Source organism: Siphateles boraxobius, unplaced genomic scaffold, assembly GCF_051911475.1.
Source record: "Siphateles boraxobius isolate OS27281-9 unplaced genomic scaffold, OSU_SipBor_1 10, whole genome shotgun sequence".
Lineage (NCBI taxonomy): Eukaryota > Metazoa > Chordata > Actinopteri > Cypriniformes > Leuciscidae > Siphateles > Siphateles boraxobius.
The window spans coordinates 1,304,419-1,325,613 of record NW_027508700.1 but is presented as its reverse complement, the minus strand read 5'-3'; the positions used below and the strand labels follow the sequence as shown (position 1 = coordinate 1,325,613).

Genomic DNA, 21,195 nt, shown 5'->3' with positions numbered 1-21,195 from the left:
AGGAATGGTTTATATTCTGAATGAAGTGACGAGAGTCGCCTGTGGACATTTATCAAGAGCTGTCAATCACAACACTGAAATCCCCACCTATAACAAGAAGAGTTTGTGAATTCAGTCAGTCAGTAAAGTCTTCTGCTTTCTCAGACCTTCAGTTAAACACAGAAATATTGGCCGTAATATTATAAGTCAAGTTTAGATCAATGACATTACACAGAAATGTCCATATGAATCACAGTGTGAATGTGACGGATTCTCTTCAAATGCATTTCTTCATCACTGCACTTCTCTGCTTTGCTCTTGATCTTCAAGTCTTTTCCCTCTGAACAAACACACGTATTTGATTCATCAGGAACGACATCGGATCATTCTGTCGAACTATTAGTTCAGTTGATTCAGTGTTTGGAGACGCTCAGTTTCTGCTGATGTGGCGTTTGAGACGATGTTTATGAGTCTGAAATATGCTCTTCTAATCGATTCAGCTTTATCCAGAAATTACATCATGTGACATTCAATGTTGTGAATTTCCCCTGGGATTCTGTGTCATTAATGTTTCATCAGAGATTGGTTTCCATCTTCTTGTGTTGTCTTGTTCCTGCAGAGAATTAAAGCTGGAAGAATCATTTGAAAAGTGTTTTACATTAAATGGTTTTGTTCATAGTCAATTATACGGCCCTGTATCGTGTGTTAAACAGGACAGTCCAGTGTGCGCTCACATAGAAGATATAAATCTCAGTAATCGCACATTACCAGAGCTTTACTCTTATTATTATAGTCTCATTACTATCACATATGTTTATAAGGTCATGAAAGTCAGTTGTCTGAAGTAAAAGCACAGAGTTTGTGATAAAGTTTCCTCAGAAAAGCTCCTGTCAGATGTAACGCTTCTCATCCGACAGCACTCAAATCCCAGACAGACACGGAGAACTGCGTTTCATGCGTCGTTTACTGTAACACAACAAGGAGAAACATCTATCCTCTGGCAGTGACAGTGGGCATTTACACATATACATGCGTCTAAAAGAGCAAACAGAAATGAGAGATTCACTGTGTTTGAATGGAAAAGATGGAGTCAGCCGAGCAACGCACATGTTGAGCAACTGCACATAAACTTCACAAAGTTACTCACATACAATCAACATCAACACACTGTTACATAACATCCACAAACTTTAATCCTAATATTATTCGTGAAATTAACAAATATTTAGTTATAAAAAACACTAATTTTCCCGGGCCCACTAATTATTTCTGTCGCCACAAGGAGTTACCGAACAATTATTAAATGAACAAAACAGTCATTTTGGTGAAAGACACAACACTTACAGTAACATGTTTAACCCTGTTACACACACTCTTTGCGAGCGCTGAGTGATTGACGTTTAACGGTTTTGTCTCCGTTCACAAATGTGAAATAAAGAGCAGCACAGACACCATTAATAACTGAGAGAATGAAAAACACGAATGCCTCATAATCCAAGAAAGACTAAATAAGGCCGAGTCTGAAACTGCAGTCTCTACTGAGAATCAAAGCTTGCTGAGATTGAAACAAACACTCGCTGATATCTGATGTCTTCCTTCCAGATGATTCTGTCTAATCTGAGGAGGATTCGTGACCATCAGAAATATTGCACACATTTCAGTTTGTCATATTGACCCAGAACAGCTTCTGTGTGTCTGTGATTATAAACACACACACATATGATGTTGATGATAGAGATATTTGAGTGTGAGCTGAGGCGCAGAGGCTGGTGTGTGTGTGTCGCTCCTGTCATATAAAGCTGTTGTGCTCGTGGAGATCTAATAAAGGATAAAACAGCATCATTTCAGAAGAAGATGTTGTAGTGATGAAGGCAGCAGATTGAGCTCTGAAGCTCCTGAAAGACTGGAGTTACACCGTGATCATCTGTGTTTAACAGCGATACTGTGAGTGTGTGTACCGGCGCTGATCTGCACAATTCATTTAGTGTCAGACAGTGTGTGGAGAAATAAAGCACACTATCAGGAGATCGTCTCTGTGTTTCATTCTGCTGATCTCTCGTCACATTCATGATCATTCATACTGTCATCAGTTCATCAGTCATTCTCCTTACTCCAAATACATCTTCAGTTAAACACAATGATGAAGAAAGTGTGTAGAGACAAATATATACAATCCAACGTCACAAAGCTTAAAAACAAGGATCTGCACACGTGGAATAGGGCGGAGACACACACACACACACGTGGAATAGGGCGAAGACACACACACACACACACACACACACTCACACACACACACACACACACACACACACACACACACACACACACACACACACACGTGGAATAGGGCGGAGACACACACACACACACACACACACACACGTGGAATAGGAAGAAGACACACACACACACACACGTGGAATAGGGCGAAGACACACACACTCACACACACACACACACACGTGGAATAGGGCGAAGACACACACACACACACACACACGTGGAATTGGGCGAAGACACACACACACACACACACACGTGGAATAGGGCGAAGACACACACACACGTGGAATAGGGCGAAGACACACACACTCACACACACACACACACACACACGTGGAATAGGGTGAAGACACACACACACACACACACACACGTGGAATAGGGCAAAGACACACACACTCACACACACACACACACACACACACACACACACACACACGTGGAATAGGGTGAAGACACACACACTCACACACACACACACACACACACACACACACACACACACACACGTGGAATAGGGCAAAGACACACACACTCACACACACACACACACACACACACACACGTGGAATAGGGTGAAGACACACACACACGTGGAATAGGGCGAAGACACACACACTCACACACACACACACACACACACACACACACACACACACACACACACACACACACGTGGAATAGGGCGAAGACACACACTCTCACACACACACACACACACACACACACACACACACACACACGTGGAATAGGGTGAAGACACACACACACACACACACGTGGAATAGGGCGAAGACACACACACACACACACACACACATGTAATAGGGCGAAGACACACACACACACACACACACACACACACGTGGAATAGGGCGAAGACTCCCCAACTGTTGGGTTATTATGCTTCAATAGAGGACACATAAACACCTGCAAAAATCTGATATAAAGAGCTAAACATTTTATCACTAACTATAGTTGTCTACAGTTAATCTCCAAAAGCTGAAATTGAGCTGAAAATAATCTAAAAACAGAAAGTAATGTAAAGATAATCCTATAATAAGAGCTCATGTCACAGTGGTGTTTCACAGGTGAAGTGAAGTCACACAGATCAAGTTAAGTCTTGTGAGTTGTAAGAACGACACCGTAGATCTTCAAACACCTGGTATTTATTCTGAACAGTAACTTCACATGTTTAACACTAACACACTTCTTCCTCTTCTCTCTTCCACTCACTTCTTCTCCTTCTCACAACACAGCGTCTCTAGAGGTAGCATTAGGAATTACACGACATTACACAACATTCCCCCTCTTTGTGAAACATTCTTCTTAACTCAACCACAAGTCAAGACACCTTTATTTATATAGCGCTTTTTACAATACAGATTGTTTCAGGAAAATAATGTTGTGATAATATTGTTAAATATAAAATGAAATGTAAGGAAACATGTACTCTGAATAAAGTAGTTGAGACAACCTAGACAATATTCAGTAACAGTCGTACATTATATTCAATGTATGTAAAACAGTGACATCTCTGTTACCTAATAACTCATGACATAAACACATGAACGCTCAGCAAAAGCAGTCAATCGACATTTGAACATATTTAATATCATTCCTTTACTGTTCCTTCAAACACTTTTGTAAAGCAAGGAGAGTCAGAACAGTGTTTGTCACTGAGAGCTACACTTGTGCAAGTTGGAAGTAAAAAGTCGTGTTTAGCGTATCTCATAGTCCTCGTGCCAGACAGGCTTACGTCTCATACGCCAGACTTTCCCAGAGAGAGAGAGAGTGTGTGTGTGTGTGTTGTCCCACTCTCTTCTCCACTCTTACAGGAACACAACATCTAGGATGAGCTTTTGGGGTCGCACGCCCCCCCACACCAAACAGAGGATTGCCAGCACTGCGTTTGTAATCACTGTATAGTTTCATTTCTTCTCCACACTACCAGATCTACCGGAACCAGTTCATCACACAACCAGATCTACCGGAACCAGTTCATCACACTACCAGATCTACGAGAGAATGAGTCCATGCGTACAACTTCAGTAATAAACACAAACCAGATGAATAATGAACACAGCCGGTACAGTGACAAATGAAGACAAACTGAAGGTCCTTAAAAACAGAAACTAACAGAACATAATGGTAACATATCGTCCCCCTCGTGCTGTGGCAGAACAACACACACACACACACACACACAGGTGGAGGCCAGAGGGGTTTTGGCGAGGTGATGGTGAAGAACTGACGCACACACTCACACACACACACACACGGCGGAGTCCATAGAGGGACGAGCCCAGATGTTCTGCTAGGCTGTGGACTTCTGGGTGACGAGCGAGCAAGACTAAGCCGGTGGATCAAGAGACGGAGACCGGCGTTACTGAGCGGAGTCGCTGCACTGAAGCCACGAGGTGATTGTGAAGGAGTGACACACACACACACACCGGCGGTACTGAGCGGAGTCGCTGCACTGAAGCCACGAGGTGATTGTGAAGGAGTGACACACACACACACACCGGCGGTACTGAGCGGAGTCACTGACTGCACTGAAGCCACGGCAAGGCACGCTTATTTATACAGCACATTTCATACACTGTGGCAATTCAAAGTGCTTTACACAGACAGGAATTCAAATAATCACTGATTTCCATTACACGAGAGTAGATGTTAAAACTTCATGCTGATTTGTACTCTGCTTTCGCCAAGAGAAGGACCAACTAAGACACAGTACAGTAACCTATGCTTCTCCATCCATTTACGCTTCTTTCCAAATGGTGATGTAAATCTCCTTCTGTCTAGTGTTAACACGCGTCAGCACACACAACGGCTGCAACCACACTGCGGTCCACCCATGACAACCGTCTGGATTGAGCTGAGTAGGGGAAATCTCTAGGGTCTTCAAGTGGGCACCTTCCGTCCTCAGTGTTTCGTCGACTAGCCCACGACACCTCAAGAGGGCTCGACAGTGACTCTGGCGTCCCAGAGTCACCCCCCCTCCGTCCCCCACTCAACTCAGCCCAGCTTACTGACCTCTACTTCCCTCTTGCTGCTGAGACCTAACCACAATCTCACAATCTCTCCGCAACCCAACCATACGCGCCAACCCGTTTGACTAAGGCTGTCGAGCCAAACTGGTGCGTTAATATGCAGTTTCAGTGGCAACGGTTCCGTATGGCATACCACCTAACCGCAAAACACAATATCTGCCCATCCACCCGTCATTCACGCAATATACACAGGAACGTAATGACTGTAAATACTATACAACCTATACAAATAAACCAACAGTTGCTGCTGAGACCTAACCACAATCTCACAATCTCACCGCAACCCAACCATACGCGCCAACCCGTTTGACTAAGGCTGTCTAGCCAAACTGGTGCGTTAATATGCAGTTTCAGTGGCAACGGTTCTGTATGGCATACCACCTACCGCAAAACACAATATCTGCCCAACCGCCCGTCATTCACTCAATATATACAGGAACGTAATGACTGTAAATACTATACAACCTATACAAATAAACCAACAGACTCTTCAAGTTTTCAAGAATTCTACGAAACCGTAGCATGGCGGCCTGTACACAGCCAGCTAGAATCTTTCCGTCTCAACCACAGCCAGTTGCTGCTCCTTTCTGCTGCTTCAGATAAGTTCTTTACTGTGCGACGCAACTCTTGGCCACTGAATCCGACGTCTCTGAGTTAAAAATTAACTGTTAGACGACCAAAATGTAAATCAGACACAATTTAAAACCGAATAAGAAATATGATACTATGATTAAAAGTTACAGATACCAGGTGAAGCTGTTGTATCTTGTTTTAGTGCTGGCTGGGGGTGTTTTACTTTCTTTTTTTTGTGAAAATTTTTTATATACCCATTTTACTAACTTACACATCAACAAACCGCCTGGCTCCAAAATATCTAATTTCATTGGCTGGATGATCGTACAGACGCTGAACTTCTCATCGATGGTTGGCCAGTTTACATGTCAGTCAGAAGCACTAGCCTGAGTGGGCGGTTCTTGTCGGTTGTGAATGACAACGCGTATATTGACGGACACTGTAGATGTGAGAGTCGAGAGATATACATTTAATGAATTAAATTCTAATAAAAAATATTTTAATGCGCATGAAAACTCAGTGATGGTGCGTACAATGCATTGTAATAAAAACATTCGGGGCTTTACTGAAAACATTCGGGGCTCCAGTCCCCTTAGCCCACCCCTAGTGCCGCCCCTGATGGCGGCTGAAGCCTAGCTTTGCAGACGCGTATGTGTACCGATGCGTTGACTATGTAACAGCCCTAATTGTTTACAAGCAAACCCTATAAACACTAAAAAGGCTGTATTATGCCAGCCAGGCCAATAGTTGATGTCGCTAGACCAGCAGAAACACCCCACGGACACATAATACGCATACGTGAACGTTATACACATGTGCATGACGGACCATTTTCACAAATTCACGTTTTTGTTGTTCACATGCAGAAGGTAAAGGCATCGTTTTCAAAAGCTTGCATTGTCAGGTCCCCAAAATGGCATTTTCGTGTAAATGAACGGCCAAAACAGTTTTCCGTTTTCTGTTGAAAATTATGTGTTAACAGACCCTTAAGCGTGTACTATTCATCACACTTAGTTGTGTTAATTGTTCATTTGAGTAGGCCTATTTATTTTATTCCTCTAATATGTACAGTACACTTTTATTCTGGTTTACTGCTTTCACAGAAGCACTGCGGGTGCTTGATGTGACTGTGTGTGTGAATCCTCATGTTCTGTTGTTTATGCTGCTATTTTCACAAGTAAATCTAAATTTTTGAGGTATTTTATTGGGTCACAGACACTTATCTATTCTAATTCCATTTAATTCTAATCTAACCTTCTTATTATGTCAGTTGACTGATGATGACTGGTTTAAGGTGGGGTATGTGAGTTTGAAAATACACAATTCAAATAGTCCTACCTTCTTTACTCCAACGCTGGCCCTGACTCCACCCACTCGAAGAACATGGACGCGCAATCATGCACAAGCGAAAACTCAGATGCGCAAGAGATTATAATGACGATTTACTACTAATCATGGAACCGGCTTTACTGACGAGATGCGCATACGTCACAAGCTTTGAGTATGCGCACGAAGGACCTCAACATAGCAATGTACCAAGGAGGACACTGTTAGGGACAAGCACTTGAGGTGCCACCAAAAATTCAATTTCCAATAGACTGTGGTTGGATGGACCCAAGCGATTGGAGACAATTGTGGGCAACTCTTCCACAGGGAAGCCAGTCCAACCTTGAACTCTTAAGTTGTGGCTGAAAGAAAGGCTAACATGGGCACTACAAATGCAAAAAAAAAAAAAAAAAAACTCCGTCAGTCATCATCAGCAGAGAGTGACGGAATTTGTAAGCGAGACTGTGTGTGCAAAGTGTGCGTCCACAGGCGGCCTTACCTATGTTTCACCCGTTTCAAATGAAACGGGCCCCGCCCTCCAAGGGGGCCCCCAAAATACCGCAAAAATCCCATTCACTTTCTTGGTAGGATATTGATTTTCAGCCATAATGTCTAAACCATCCGAGGTAGACTGACCACAGGCTACGAGGTTGTGAAACGAAATGATGGTTCTGAAAAACGTAAGATATCGGACAACAAAAGAAAAGCTTTATTAAGTCTACCAAAAGTGACCTCTTTCTTTGGTCCAGCATCTGTAGCAACCCTACCGGCGATAGCAGAGGCCGAACCCCCGTCACAGGATGCTAGCCAAAATTCAGATTATCCGTCTTCTATACAAAGGGCTGGCAATAATGATGACCAAACATTGTTTGTAGGAAAAGAACATGCCGATGAAGTTCACACCACTGAGACAGGTGAGGGAGATGTCAGGGAGAAAGCCCCGTTCACAGAGACAGACCCGGGGTGCTGGCCAGAGCAAATTTCCGATGACCAACGAATTGATATTGTTAAGAGCGGTCCCGTTCAGATAGATGATTTTAACTTCCCACAAAGCCAATCACACCGCCGTTTTACCAAGGACAGATATTTCATGAAGATGAAAAATGGAGAAAATATCCGCCGGTCATGGTTAGTGTACTTAAAATCATTCGATTCAGTCTTCTGTTTCTGCTGTACCTTATTTGGCAAGCGGACGAGTAGTCTCACTCACAGAGGTTTCAGAATGTGGGAACGACTCACACTCCAGGATCATGAAAAATCTGATACACACCGTGTCCATATGGACAGCTGGCGAGAGCTGGAGACGCGCGTAAAAACGCACAGTACCATTGATAATACCTATCAACAAATGCAAATGTTGAAAAAAAGACAGTGGAACGACGTCATGAAAAGGTTAATTGTCATAGTCTGTCTTGCAGAACAAAACCTTGCTTTCCGTGGCCACAATTCCAACCTACATGAAACAAAGAATGGAAACTTTCTAGGTGTGGTGGAGCTGCTTGCAGAGTTTGACCCAGTGATGAGCGAGCATGTCAGACGAGCGGAGACAAAAGAGATTGCTGACCATTATCTGGGGAAAACGATACAAAATGAGTTGATCACTCTCTTTGAAGACAAGACAGTGGACTCAATAAACAATCCCATTACTACTCTGTGATAATGGACTGCACCCCGGACGCTGCACACATAGAGCAGCTCTCTGTGACACTGCGCTTTGTCAAGTGCCAAATCGGTGCCGGGGCTACTGTTGGAGAGCATTTTGTCGGTTTCCTACCAGTGCTTGACACATCAGGCGCAGGGCTAACAGATGTCTTGAAGCATTTGGAGAAGTTAGGCCTGGATGTCGAAAAACACAGGGGACAGGCGTATGATAACGGTAGCAACATGCAGGGGAAAAAGAGCAGTGTGCAGAAAAGGGTGCTTGATTTCAACAAAAAAGCACTGTTCATGCCATGCGCCAGCCACAGTCTAAACCTCGTCATTGTAGATGCTGCGAAGTCAACAGTCGAGTCTGTGAGCTTCTTTCGGGTGCTGCAACGTCTGTACACCATTTTCAGTTCCTCCACACAGAGATGGGAGATTTTCAAGACAAACGTACCACAGATGACACTGAAGGCCATATCCAACACGCGATGGGAATGCCGCGGGGAAAGTGTGAAAGTGCTGCGTTATCAGCTTCCTGCTGTCGGCGAAGCTATTCTTTCACTGGTCGATCATGCAACAAAAAAAGGTGTGTAGCCTACGAGTGTGTGTTATTTTACTTTGTGACAGACAGTCTATGATTTTAGTGTGTTATGCTACGTATCTTTTAATCTATTTAAAAACTTAAACCACACTCGGTGCCAGGATTATATTGAGCTGTCAGTAAAATGGACAGCGGCGCATGCATGGTATTTTAAAGCATTAAAGAAATTTAAAAAACAACATTATTGTTATAATCAGGTGACAGTGAGACTGCGTCTGCTGCCAGAGGCCTCAAACAGGATATAACAAGCTGGAAATTCCTGCTGACTGTCATCATCTGGTACAACATTCTCCATGAGGTGAATCGTGTCAGCAAGCTGCTCCAGAGCCCACAAGCTGGGATTGATGTGCTACAGTGCGAGGTGGGATATGTTCTTAAATTCCTAAAGGAATACAGAGAGAACGGCCTTTCATCCGCCCAGACAGATGCTAGAGACATCGCGGAAGAGATGGACCATCGCCAATGGTCTTCCCCACTACACGAGGCCGAAAACCCAAACGCCAGCTTCCGTACGAGCCCCCAAATCCGGATCCATCCTTGACAGTGATGTAACCCCCTTCACCCGGGTCCCACTCGACCCGCTCCGAGCGGGCCTCGAACCCGGGTCTCCGGCATGAGAGTCAGGAGCTCTAACAAGGAGGCTAAAGACTGCAGCCACTAGCATCTGTCGCCAGAGCGTCTATTGAGATCAGAGGAGTGAGGTTTACTGGCACAGCAACTACTAGCTGGCCTCCGTTACACTCACCCCCCTAAACCTCACTCCCATCCGGGTCACGGCACCAATGTAACCCCCTTCACCCGGGTCCCACTCGACCCGCTCCGAGCGGGCCTCGAACCCGGGTCTCCGGCATGAGAGTCAGGCGCTCTAACAAGGAGGCTAAAGACTGCAGCCACTAGCATCTGTCGCCAGAGCGTCTATTGAGATCAGAGGAGTGAGGTTTACTCGCACAGCAACTACTAGCTGGCCTCCGTTACAGTGACACCCGAGGAAATGTTCAGGAGAGATGTTTTCCTCCCACTAGTGGACTCTGCCATTACACTAGTGAGCGATTTAAGTTGATGGAGACATTTCATGGTCTGTTTGGTTTCATTTATGGAAGAAAGGAAATGAAAAGGGCCGTGGAAAGTTACACCCTCAAAGACAGCTGCGCAAACATAGAAAAAACCCTCGGCGATGTGGACGCTGCGGAGCTTGTGCGCGAGGTGTTGGCTGCTGTCACTGCTGTGCCGGCAAAAGAAACCACTGGCCTGCAGATTCTGAGCTACATTTACAGAAACAATTTAGTTGAACTGTATCCAAACCTCAGCATTGCTCATGACTCATGATGACAGTGCCTGTGACTGTAGCAAGCGGAGAGAGGAGTTTCTCTCGCTTGAAGCTAATAAAAACACACCTGAGGTCAACAATGCTCCAGGAGCGGCTGTCAGCTCTCGCTCAGATTTCAATTGAGCACGAGGTGACAAAATCGCTGGACAAAGATGAACTTATCAGGGCATTCTCAGCACTTAAACACAGAAGGGTGGATTTCTAAAAAGGAGGGGGAATCTACGCCCGCCGCCCGGTGAGCTCAGCTGTCCACGGTGCTGAAATAACGCGCCCATCATTGTATTTATAAGTTCGGTTCAGTGTCAGTCAGACACGTTTTCTTCTTTGCTTTTGGTAATAATTTAAGTTGAGGGGATGTTTGTGCTGTTTATTTTATGTCAGCCCAGACAGCTGGAAATATATCGCCCTAATCAATTAAGCAGAGAAGTTGCCGTCCGTGAAAGAACGAGGCTTATTCCAAAACGCTGTATAAATTGTATATAGTTTTAATCAAATAAGGTTGGATGATTTCTATGTTGAGCTGCCTGTTCATGAAGCTGAAAGTGTGTGTAATAAAATAATATACCATTGAAGCAAACCAACAGGAAATCCTTGCTTTTTCTGCTCTATTATGTTTAATATGGGTATGGCCCCATATTAGTTATTGAAACGGGCCCACGAGTGCATAAGGCCGCCACTGTGTGCGTCAATAAGCAAATGTAAGTTGACTGATTATCATGTTTACGATAAATGCTTGTTAAGGATTTGTAAAGCCTTGATACAATGTCATCCGTTAATAAATGATGCGTATTTAATAGAGATGAAGCCATTTATTGCTCACTGTCGATTGCACGTGAATGTGCCGATTATGTTCAATATTAATCGCAATTTATAGTGTTTATATTGCACCCAGTGTTTGACTTGTATGTATGTATGTATGTGTGACCATCACATTAATAGCTGAAACTCTTGTTATTTCAAGTTTAAGAACCCAAAGTTTCTGACTACGTGCCGTTGATTTAAATCACCTCAGGATTAGTTTCTGTTTAGAACGTTTTACCTTTTTTGACCACCAGTTGGCGGTGTTGCATAATTTTGTTGCTTGTATATTGATTGATTTATTCTAGAATTGAACTTGATAATTCTTTATTTGAGAGATTGGTAGCGTTTTGGAGATGTTTGTGTAATAATACTCAGGACATTTATTAATATATTATTCCTTTCCCTTTGTAGACCACGCACACCCACATCTAAATACACTGTTAAGCAATAAATCCTGTGTACTGCTGTGTTGCGTACAGCTAAGACTTTCAACAATAAACCTGCTTTGCATGGAACTGATCGAATCCAGTGTGTTCTGATCGACACCCCATTGAGGAAAGATAGAAATAAACCACAACTATTACAGTCCAACCCTTTTCAGTGCTACTATCGAACAGTCATATTCCACTCTTTACCGCCACTGTATTGTCAGAGGTTAATGAAGAAAAGGATCAAGCTTTTTAAACTCTATACAACATGCCTGCAACAGAGATGATATTATAAAGTCTGGCCTAGGTTCTCAGATATTGTGATTTCTTCTCACGTCACCATTCACCATTAACTATTCACCTGAACAGTCTATGATTTTGTATACCTGATATCATTGTAATCCTTGACCATCAAAACTTAGGGGTAAACATCATTTTTTCTGTGTTATGTTTGATTTCGGAGATTTGATTATGGCGGAACATAAAACGCCATGAGGCGTTTTTCCAATGGCTTTCATGCTTTTATGAAAACTCAAGTTTTATTTAAAAAGCACTTTCAAAACCATTAGAATGAACCAAAGTGCTGCCCATAAGTAGTAAATAACTCTAAAATACATAGACACATAAAATGACATCAAAACATGACACCAAGAAAAGCATACAACAAATCACTCACAGTTCTCAGACCAAATCAAATGCCAAAAGCTTGATAAAATAAACAAGTCTTCAAGTCCAAACTGTAAACAAAAGTGAACATATCACCTCAAATTGATAAATTATGTCTAATCATGGGTTTCATATGATCTTATGAAAACATATAATAACATGACACGATATTAAACGAATGACTGAACTCACCGTGATATATTATCCTTTCTTCTTTAACGTTCAGCGTCTTTTCAGAAAACACCTAAAAGTTGAACTGAAGAGCAGCCGCTGAAGGACCTTTAATGAGCGACTCTGTTCAGTGCCCGATTAGAAAACACAATTTTATGCAAACTACTCAAATCCAAATCAATTAATGTCTTAACTATGCTAATTAATTGTAAGTTATATGAAATTTATTTAAAGTTTATGTGAGGATTGTTTTAAGTTCACTTAAACTGTTGAAGCCTAATAAATGTTGAAAGATTGATAGCTTTCAATCACACTGTAATGCTGAATGGCTATAATGTTTAAAATGGGGGGGGGGATAATCAAGACAGTAGTTCTTTTAGTATCAGTGATCCTGGCCTTCTTTCAAGTATTTAAAATATACTGTCTTTAAGGTTTTTCTACATTCATTTTGGAGATTAACTGTGATATTACTACATTATAAAACTAATAAAAACTTATATTAAAAACTTTTTTAATGTTATGTTTTTAATGTTAGCGAGTCCATTTAAAGTCCATTCATCATCCCTGGGAGAAAAATAAATAATATTTTAACATTTTCCTTAACATGAGGATGTACCAACATTAAACATTTACAGTTTAAAAAACGTTTTTAAAGGAACAACTTGACTGACAGTAGTAGCCAATATTCATTTCAAAGTCTTGCTTTTTTTAGGATAGTATGTTTTCATTTCACACACTAGTGTCCTTTCTGTTTGTTTACATGTTGCTTAATAAAGTTACATTCAGAAAACTAAAACAATAAAGTTAGTCATTAAAATATCAAACAAGTTAAAATACTGATGGCTAAACAAGCACGATTTCCACCAACCCGGATGTGGACAGCAGGAATAAACAGCGTCTTTGACATGGAAAACAGATGCTGATGTCAGGGAAGTTCTTCAGCGTGTTTCTTCTGATGGCTCTGAAAACCCCCTAAATAAGCGAAGCTCTCTCCGCAGACGGAGCACTGGTAGGGTTTCTCTCCCGTATGAACTCGCTCGTGGACCTTCAGCACGTCGGATCGGGCGAATGTCTTATCGCAGTGACAGCACTTGTAAGGTCTGTCTCCCGTATGGATCCTCTGGTGCTTCAGTAAGTGTGAGCTCTGGCTGAAGCTCTTCCCGCAGACGCAGCAGTCGTGAGGCTTTTCTCCCGTGTGCAGCTGCTGGTGAATCCGGTAATGGCGCGGGTCGGAGAAGCTCTTCCCGCAGGAGGAGCACAGGTACGGCTTCTCTCCGGTGTGAATCCTCTCATGGCAGGTCAAATTAGAAAGCTGTCGGAATCGCTTCTCGCAGTGTTTGCACTGATACGGCTTCTCCTCCGTGTGTGTTCTGTGGTGTACCTTCAGAGAGCTTGAGTTTGTAAAGGTCTTCCCACACTCGCTGCACTGGTACGGCCTCTCTCCGGTGTGGACGCGCACATGCTTCATCATATGGGGTTTGTGGCTGAAGCTCTTCTCGCAGTGAGGGCACTTGTGCGGCTTTTCCCCCGTGTGGATTCGCTTGTGAACATGAAGATTCCCCTTGGAGCTGAAACGCTTGTCTCACTCGCCGCAGTGGAACGGCTTGTCTCTGGTGTGCGTCTTCACGTGAACTTTCAGACTAGAAGGAACGTGAAACAGCTTCCCGCACGGTTCGCAGCGAAACTCCTTGTGCTCTTTTACATGGAGTCTCTTCTCCTCCGAGGAAGGAAAGCTGCGGCCGCATCTCTTACAGTCCTTCTGCTCGGTGTGTCTTCTCTCGTGTCTCGCTAAATGTCCCTGTGAGATCAGTGTTTTCCCGCAGGTGACGCAGGAGAAACTCTTGGCCGTCAGCTGATCTCTTGATGTTGAGGCCGTTTCAGAAGATGAAACTCCATTCTCATCTGAAGGGAATAAAATGGTAATACAATTTCGAACTTTAAAATGTGTATCCGCCAGGAATTACATAAATTCTGTATATTTTAGGCTAAAAAAACGATATATTGTGTCCTTGAGTTAAGAATTCATTCCCACGATTTAATATGTTCCCTTGTTTTGTTAAATTGTTGGACACATTGTCTAAAACAATGGAAACATGATTACAAAATGGCCATGATTTATTAAAACGAGGGTACGAATTCTTAATTCATGGGTATCGATCGTGATATTATTAATCGCAAAGCCTGTTAGTTAACTAAACAAACTCATGCCGGCACATGCCACCTATTTCACATTTATAATGTACTTTTATAGTATTATTACAACTGCTAAATATTTCATGACATAATACAGCAGCACTTTCCATTTCGGTTGCATTTGTTAACTGCAATAGTTAACATGAACTAACAATCATAACTATTTGTACAGCATTTATTTGTTCATTTCAAGATCAAAAATTGTATTCATTAACATTTTTACATTAACAAAGGTTAATAAAGTTTGTAAAAATATATTGCTTCTTGTTAGTTCATGTTAATTCCTTAACAAACGCGTCATTGTTGGAAAGTGTAACCAATATTCATTCCCATAATATATGAAACTATAATCCATTTTATTAATTATCAATTTTTGGCCAAATCATGCAGCCCTAAAAACAAGGACAACAAACCTGGAGCTCTCTAAGATCTGATTATGCAGAGTAGTAGTGGGAAGTTCGGATCATTTTACTGACTCGGATCTTTGAATCTTTTTTCGAGTCATTTCGTTCATTTCAAAGCTATATTTTGAGACTGAAAATGCAGCATGTAACCGTTTAAAAAAACTGACTACGCGCTTGTTTATGAGAAAGTTTATTTGTGAATTATTAACTCATTTATTTGCCCAGCGCTGTCACGTCACGTCACGTGTCAAAAGAACGAATGACTCAGAAGACTCAGACCCGAAGACTCGAGAGATGAACTGATCGTTTCTCTTTCCAGTACCGACACCATAGCCTCTATGGGACTGACAGGAAGAACGAAAGACTCGAGAGATGAACTAATCATTCGGTTTCCAGTACAGAACCCATAGGATGTTGCGTACGCGCGGTCAACACAAAACTAACGAACCACTCTCTGAGACAACTCGCTAGTCCTGAGTCATATTAAAGATTCGTTCATGACCGACCCATCACTAACGCAGAGGTTCTGCTCCACGTCTAATGAAGGACATTCAAGTGTCAAGAAAAACAACATAAGCTAGAAAGAAAGGAAGAAACACCTGCAGGAGGGAACTCATCATCCTCATCCTCCTCATTATTCTGATCCTCCTCCTCCTCCTCATGTCTCTGTTGTTGTTCTTCTGCTGTGGTTTCTTCTCCTCGTCTCTCTATCAGGTTCCTGCAGTCCTCCAGTTTGACGGAGCACATCTTCATCTGCTGTTCTCCAGCGTTACAGTCAGAGGTTTGATCAGCGGATCCATGATCCTGAGCGTCAGTATAACACAGTAAAGTGAGGCTGAGCTCTGAGTCCTGTGTGTCTCTGGATCTCCAGACTGAATCCTGAGCTTCTGTCCCATCAGTCACACACACTGCAACCTTCTCCAGATCCTGACAAACACATCATAGATCAACACAAATAAACAACAACCTGTTGATATTAGCCTCATTACTGAGGCGTAAGAAGTAAGAAGCTAACAAAACTTTGGTTTGATTGAGCTGAAGGATGAAATGATGAGCTGCTCAAACCTCTCTGTTGGGTTTGTCTCCTCTTTCTCTCAGCTTTGCCTCCAGTGACGCCACCTCTTTCTTCAGCTGACAGATTTCAGTGATGAAATCCTCAATATCCAGCATGGACAGATCCGTTCCTACTGATTTACAGCAGATCACATCCATCTGTGCTGTCATGGTCAACATCTGAAGACAAACATCATCATTATTATTACAAGACACATTTATAATATACTGATCTGAACTCAAAATGAGAGCAGAAATTATCTGATAATAAATAAAAATGACTTTGTATTTCAAATAAACTTTATATTCTATAAAGAATCATGAAAAATAAAATGCATCACAAAAATATTAACTGTTTTCAACATTGATAATAAAATTCTATAAATGTTTCTTGATCATCAAATCATCATATTATAGTGATTTCTGAAGGATCATGTGACACTGAAGACTGGAGTAATGATGCTGAAAATTCAGCTTTGATCACAGGAATAAATTACACTTTACTGTATATTCACATAGAAAACAGCTGATATACATTGTAGTAATATTTCACTGTATTTTAATCAAATAAATGCAGCATTGGTGAGCAGCAGAGACTCTTTCAGAAAAATGTACAAATCTTAATCATACCAAACTTTTGACCTACAGTGGGACATACACTATCTAGAGTAACAAAAAAGTAATCTTCCACAATGTACGCATGTAAAATGTATCATATTTAATTCCTGTCAGCAATAATTTACACCGTAATACAGCAGTGAAACAAAAGCAATTCATGAAACAGGAAAAAGTAACAAAAAGGATTAAAGGAAACTGTGTAAAGTGTGTGTGACTATAAAAGACAAGTGGAGTTAACGTCTGAGATCAAGGTCCTGCTTCTGTCTTTATATTCGAGGGCTAATCGCAGGCGAGCCAGTCGAGTCGGCAGCCGTCCGGCTCCAGCGTGGGTTTAGCTGACGGACACGAGGGATCGGGAGCATCCCGGGTCGAGTCCGAGCCGTTGGACGCCGGAGCGACCGGACAGTCCGTAGCGAAACCCTGTTGTTCAGAAGCGCTCGAGTTGAGTGGGAAAATCCCACAGGCTTTGAACCCCGCCGTGATGTTGTCCGCAGTGGCGGCCTGTGGCAGCGCCGTCGCCACGATTCCCGGAATATGATGGATCGTGACGCTCCTGCCCGGGCTTCCCAGCATCCAGCTGTCGATGGCCGCGTTGATGCATTTCTGGAACGGGCCGCAAACCGAGCGTTGCAGGTGCGGCGGGAAGGACAGCACGACCACGCCGTTGGCTTTGGCGAAGTTGAGGCCGTCGATGGACAGGTGCGACACGTGGACGTCCATGAGCAGGAGGCAGGGTTTATCCGGGGAGCATCCGGTCTGTCGCACCAAATGCTGCAAGAAGTGGAGGAACTGCTCCTCCCGCATCCATCCGCTGATGTGCGCGCCGCCGGAGCTGCCCGTGGGCGCGCCTGTGAGGAAGTGCTCCCGGAACTGCACCCGAGGGAAGACGAAGTAGGGCGGGATCACGGCGCCGCTGGCCGAGACAGTGCCGGCGACGCTCACGAGGGGCCCGCGGTCGGGAGACGTCACGGATGATCCCGGCTGCCTCCTGGCCACCACTCGATCCGGCCTCTGAGCCGTGGTGATCCCCGTTTCATCCATGACCCAGATGTCCTCGGGCTTGAAAGAGTGGCGCTCCATCAGCGCCTTCAGCTTCACGTAAAACATCTCTTTGTTAAAGACGCTCGCTAGACTCGCCGGCTCCGGCGTCCTGACGGACAACAGCGGGTGTCGCTTTATAAACGCGGCGAACCAGTCGGCGCTAGCCTGTTTGTTCTCCCGCCACGACGGAGGCATTTGCAGCTGCTGGCCTTTAGCGAGCTGGTACGAGAGTTTCCGGATGGCCTTCGGCGGGAGCGTGTGATAAACGTCCGACGCCATTAGCACGTAGGAGACCAGCTCCGCCTCCAGCGCCGCGCTGAAGACCTGTCTGGCGCCGATGAAGCCCACGCTGCAGCTGGGATGCTCCGCGCCTCCCTCCACCTCCTCCCGGGGGATTTTGGTGCAGTAGCGGGCGAGCGTGCGGTAGTTGATCCCGAACTCCTCCGCGGCTCCTCGGATGGTCTTCTTGAACACCAGCACCTGCCGGACCGCCTTCAGCATGGTCTCCGGCGCCGTACTCGCTCGGTTCGTCTTCCTTTTATACGTTCTCACCATGATAGTGCTGGAAAAGGAACAAACGGCTCATTTTTCATAAACATTAATAACAAATTAGAAAATTAAATGTACTGGACTTAAAAAAAAAAAAAATTCCTTACAGAGTGAGATTGGCACTTTATTCGAGTCAGACATATGGCTGTGTGATTAATCGTAGCTGATTTTTGATTTCGGCTTCCAACGATTATGGAGGTAAAGCGATTATTGTGCCACTTTTCCTTCACAGCATTCCTAAGCCAAACTTAACATCCAAATCAGCCGACCTGAGTGTTGTAAAATGCAGTCTACTGATATTTAAAAATGACTTACATCGTGAAATAAGACTGTGATCACATCGCCCACCAATAATCACGTTGAATAATCGTGATTACAATACTGACCAAAAATAACGGTTATGATTTGTGCCACAATCGAGTAGCCCTACTCAGGCAGACTTCAATCGCAGCGCTGTTACTTCTGTGCAATTACATTAATAGCGCAGATGTCTGACCTTTGTGTGAGCAGCTTCTCTGTGTCTGTTAATCTTCAGCTGGTCTTCAGAGTCGTCACATGACCCCGGTCCTGGTGCCACTTAACAGACACAACGAAAACCAGTTCAACCCAGTCCGCAGAGGACTTAACCTGCCACCTAACTAGTGCTAACTATGCTAGTCCAAAGCAGGGATAAATACAAGTACCATAATGTCTTACAGAACGTTTGCATGATTACATCTTCAAATGCAAAGAGATGTCAAATATTAGTGAATATTAACTTACAAGTTAAATCCCAGCTTAAAGAAAGAAATAAAAATTGTGGAAAAAGTGATTTGCAATGTTTTCAAAATTGTAAGATTCATTAAAAAGGTTACATTAATAATGTTAACACAACATTCTCATAAACGTATTTTTTACTTGCATATAACATTCTTTGAACATGTATTTGAAATATTATAAGTACATTAACGTCCAGCAAATATCAATAGCAATTTTCTGTCTAAATTATGAGAACGTTCATCAACTACAAATAACATAATAGTTCTCACAACGTTATGAGAACGTATTCAAGTAAAAACATCACACAGACGTTGTTCTGAGAATGTTTTCTCTTAACGTCACGAGAACAAATATCAATATGTTGTAATAACGTTGTTATTTTTAGAACATTTTATCTTAACATAACATTTACAGCACGTTGTTGGAAACGTTGCGTGTTAGCTGAGGTTGTCACGTGACTTTTTAGGGGGGAAATACCCTTAACATAAGAAACAAAGTTCAAACTTTCTGTTAAAATTTACCTCCGTTACATAAATGAGTCTTGTCTAAATGTATGTCAGTGTGTTATAAGTTCGCTTGTTAACTTACCCAACACATGAAACTGTAAACATTAACAGATTAATTCACTGCACACACAAATACAAAAGCGAATTCATTTGGACTAAAGTTAATTTTGACTTAATCCTCATATCTGTCTTTGCCAACTATCCCAGGACTCTTCTACTGTATTGCCTCATTCATTTAACACATTTATGTTCAGTCGCTTGATTTAATAAGTTAATGTGTTTTTGAAATTAAACAGACTTCTGCTCGTTTCTCCTGAAACTGTGAACGAAACAGTCCGGTACAGTAACAGCGGGATGCTGCAAGAAGCGCTTCGTTTAGCGCTTCGGCCATTAAAGCACTAAAGTGGCAAAAACATCAATCATATTAGAAGATAATAAACAGATAAATAGAGTAAACACGCACCAGCGGAGCGTTGCAGCCGCGAGGACTCGGTCTTCCGCGGGGATCATGCGGTCACAGCGCCCTCTGCTGCCCTGGAGGAATCAACATTCACCGTTTATTCCCTGATTCACTGATCTCATCCAGTGTCTCAAACTCAGTGCCACTGTTCTGCAGTGTCGACGCGTCTGTAGCGGTCGAATGTGGTATCTATGAATACATATCTATGGTTTCTAGTAGCCTAATTCTGAAGATCCTGACTAACGAGATCAGGCGTGTTTAATAAGGGTTGGAGCTGAACTTTGCAGGCCTGTGGCCCTCCAAGAACTGAGTTTGAAACACTGTAATCCCTTCAAGACTTCCACTGCATCTCCATCGGGACAAAGGCATTCTGCATAAATACATATCCAGTATATTTCCAAACGGATACACCAGGCTACAATGGCTGTGGAAGGAGACCGCTATGCAAATTTAGGGAGCGTCTCTAAAGTCGCATTCATGTTTCTAACTTCAATTTGAGTGAGCATTTAAAGAGAATTACTTATTTTCTCTGTTGTATGGGCTCATACAGAATATAAAGCTCAATAGCTTTTGAAGAGAATTATTTACATTCATAAAAACAACTGAAACGTGTTCATGTAGGTACGATGCAGTCCTTTTAGATTTTTAATATTTATTAAAATAAACTGCCAAATCATATGCAAACATTGACAGCAAACTAGGCAAAGAAAAATTTACACTCAATTACCAAAAAATCAACAAGGCAACTCACTAT

General features: G+C 42.9%; 1 protein-coding gene and 1 pseudogene across 2 annotated transcripts; both read right to left on the bottom strand.

The window, feature by feature from the left end:
* Positions 1-13,462: 13,462 nt before the first annotated feature.
* Positions 13,463-16,684, bottom strand: LOC143746464 (uncharacterized; annotated as a pseudogene). The gene is made up of 3 exons (XR_013206562.1): positions 16,521-16,684; positions 16,055-16,382; positions 13,463-14,760 (listed from the first exon to the last, which is right to left on the bottom strand). The product of XR_013206562.1 is annotated as an uncharacterized LOC143746464 (transcript).
* A 366-nt stretch (positions 16,685-17,050) lies between these two features.
* LOC143746472 (uncharacterized) lies at positions 17,051-20,593 on the bottom strand. Its single transcript, XM_077238276.1, has 3 exons — positions 20,445-20,593; positions 19,213-19,292; positions 17,051-18,729 (listed from the first exon to the last, which is right to left on the bottom strand). The coding sequence occupies exon 3, from the start codon at positions 18,720-18,722 to the stop codon at positions 17,406-17,408; it is 1,317 nt and encodes a 438-aa protein (XP_077094391.1). The 5' UTR covers positions 18,723-18,729; positions 19,213-19,292; positions 20,445-20,593; the 3' UTR covers positions 17,051-17,405.
* Between the last annotated feature and the right edge of the window lie 602 nt (positions 20,594-21,195).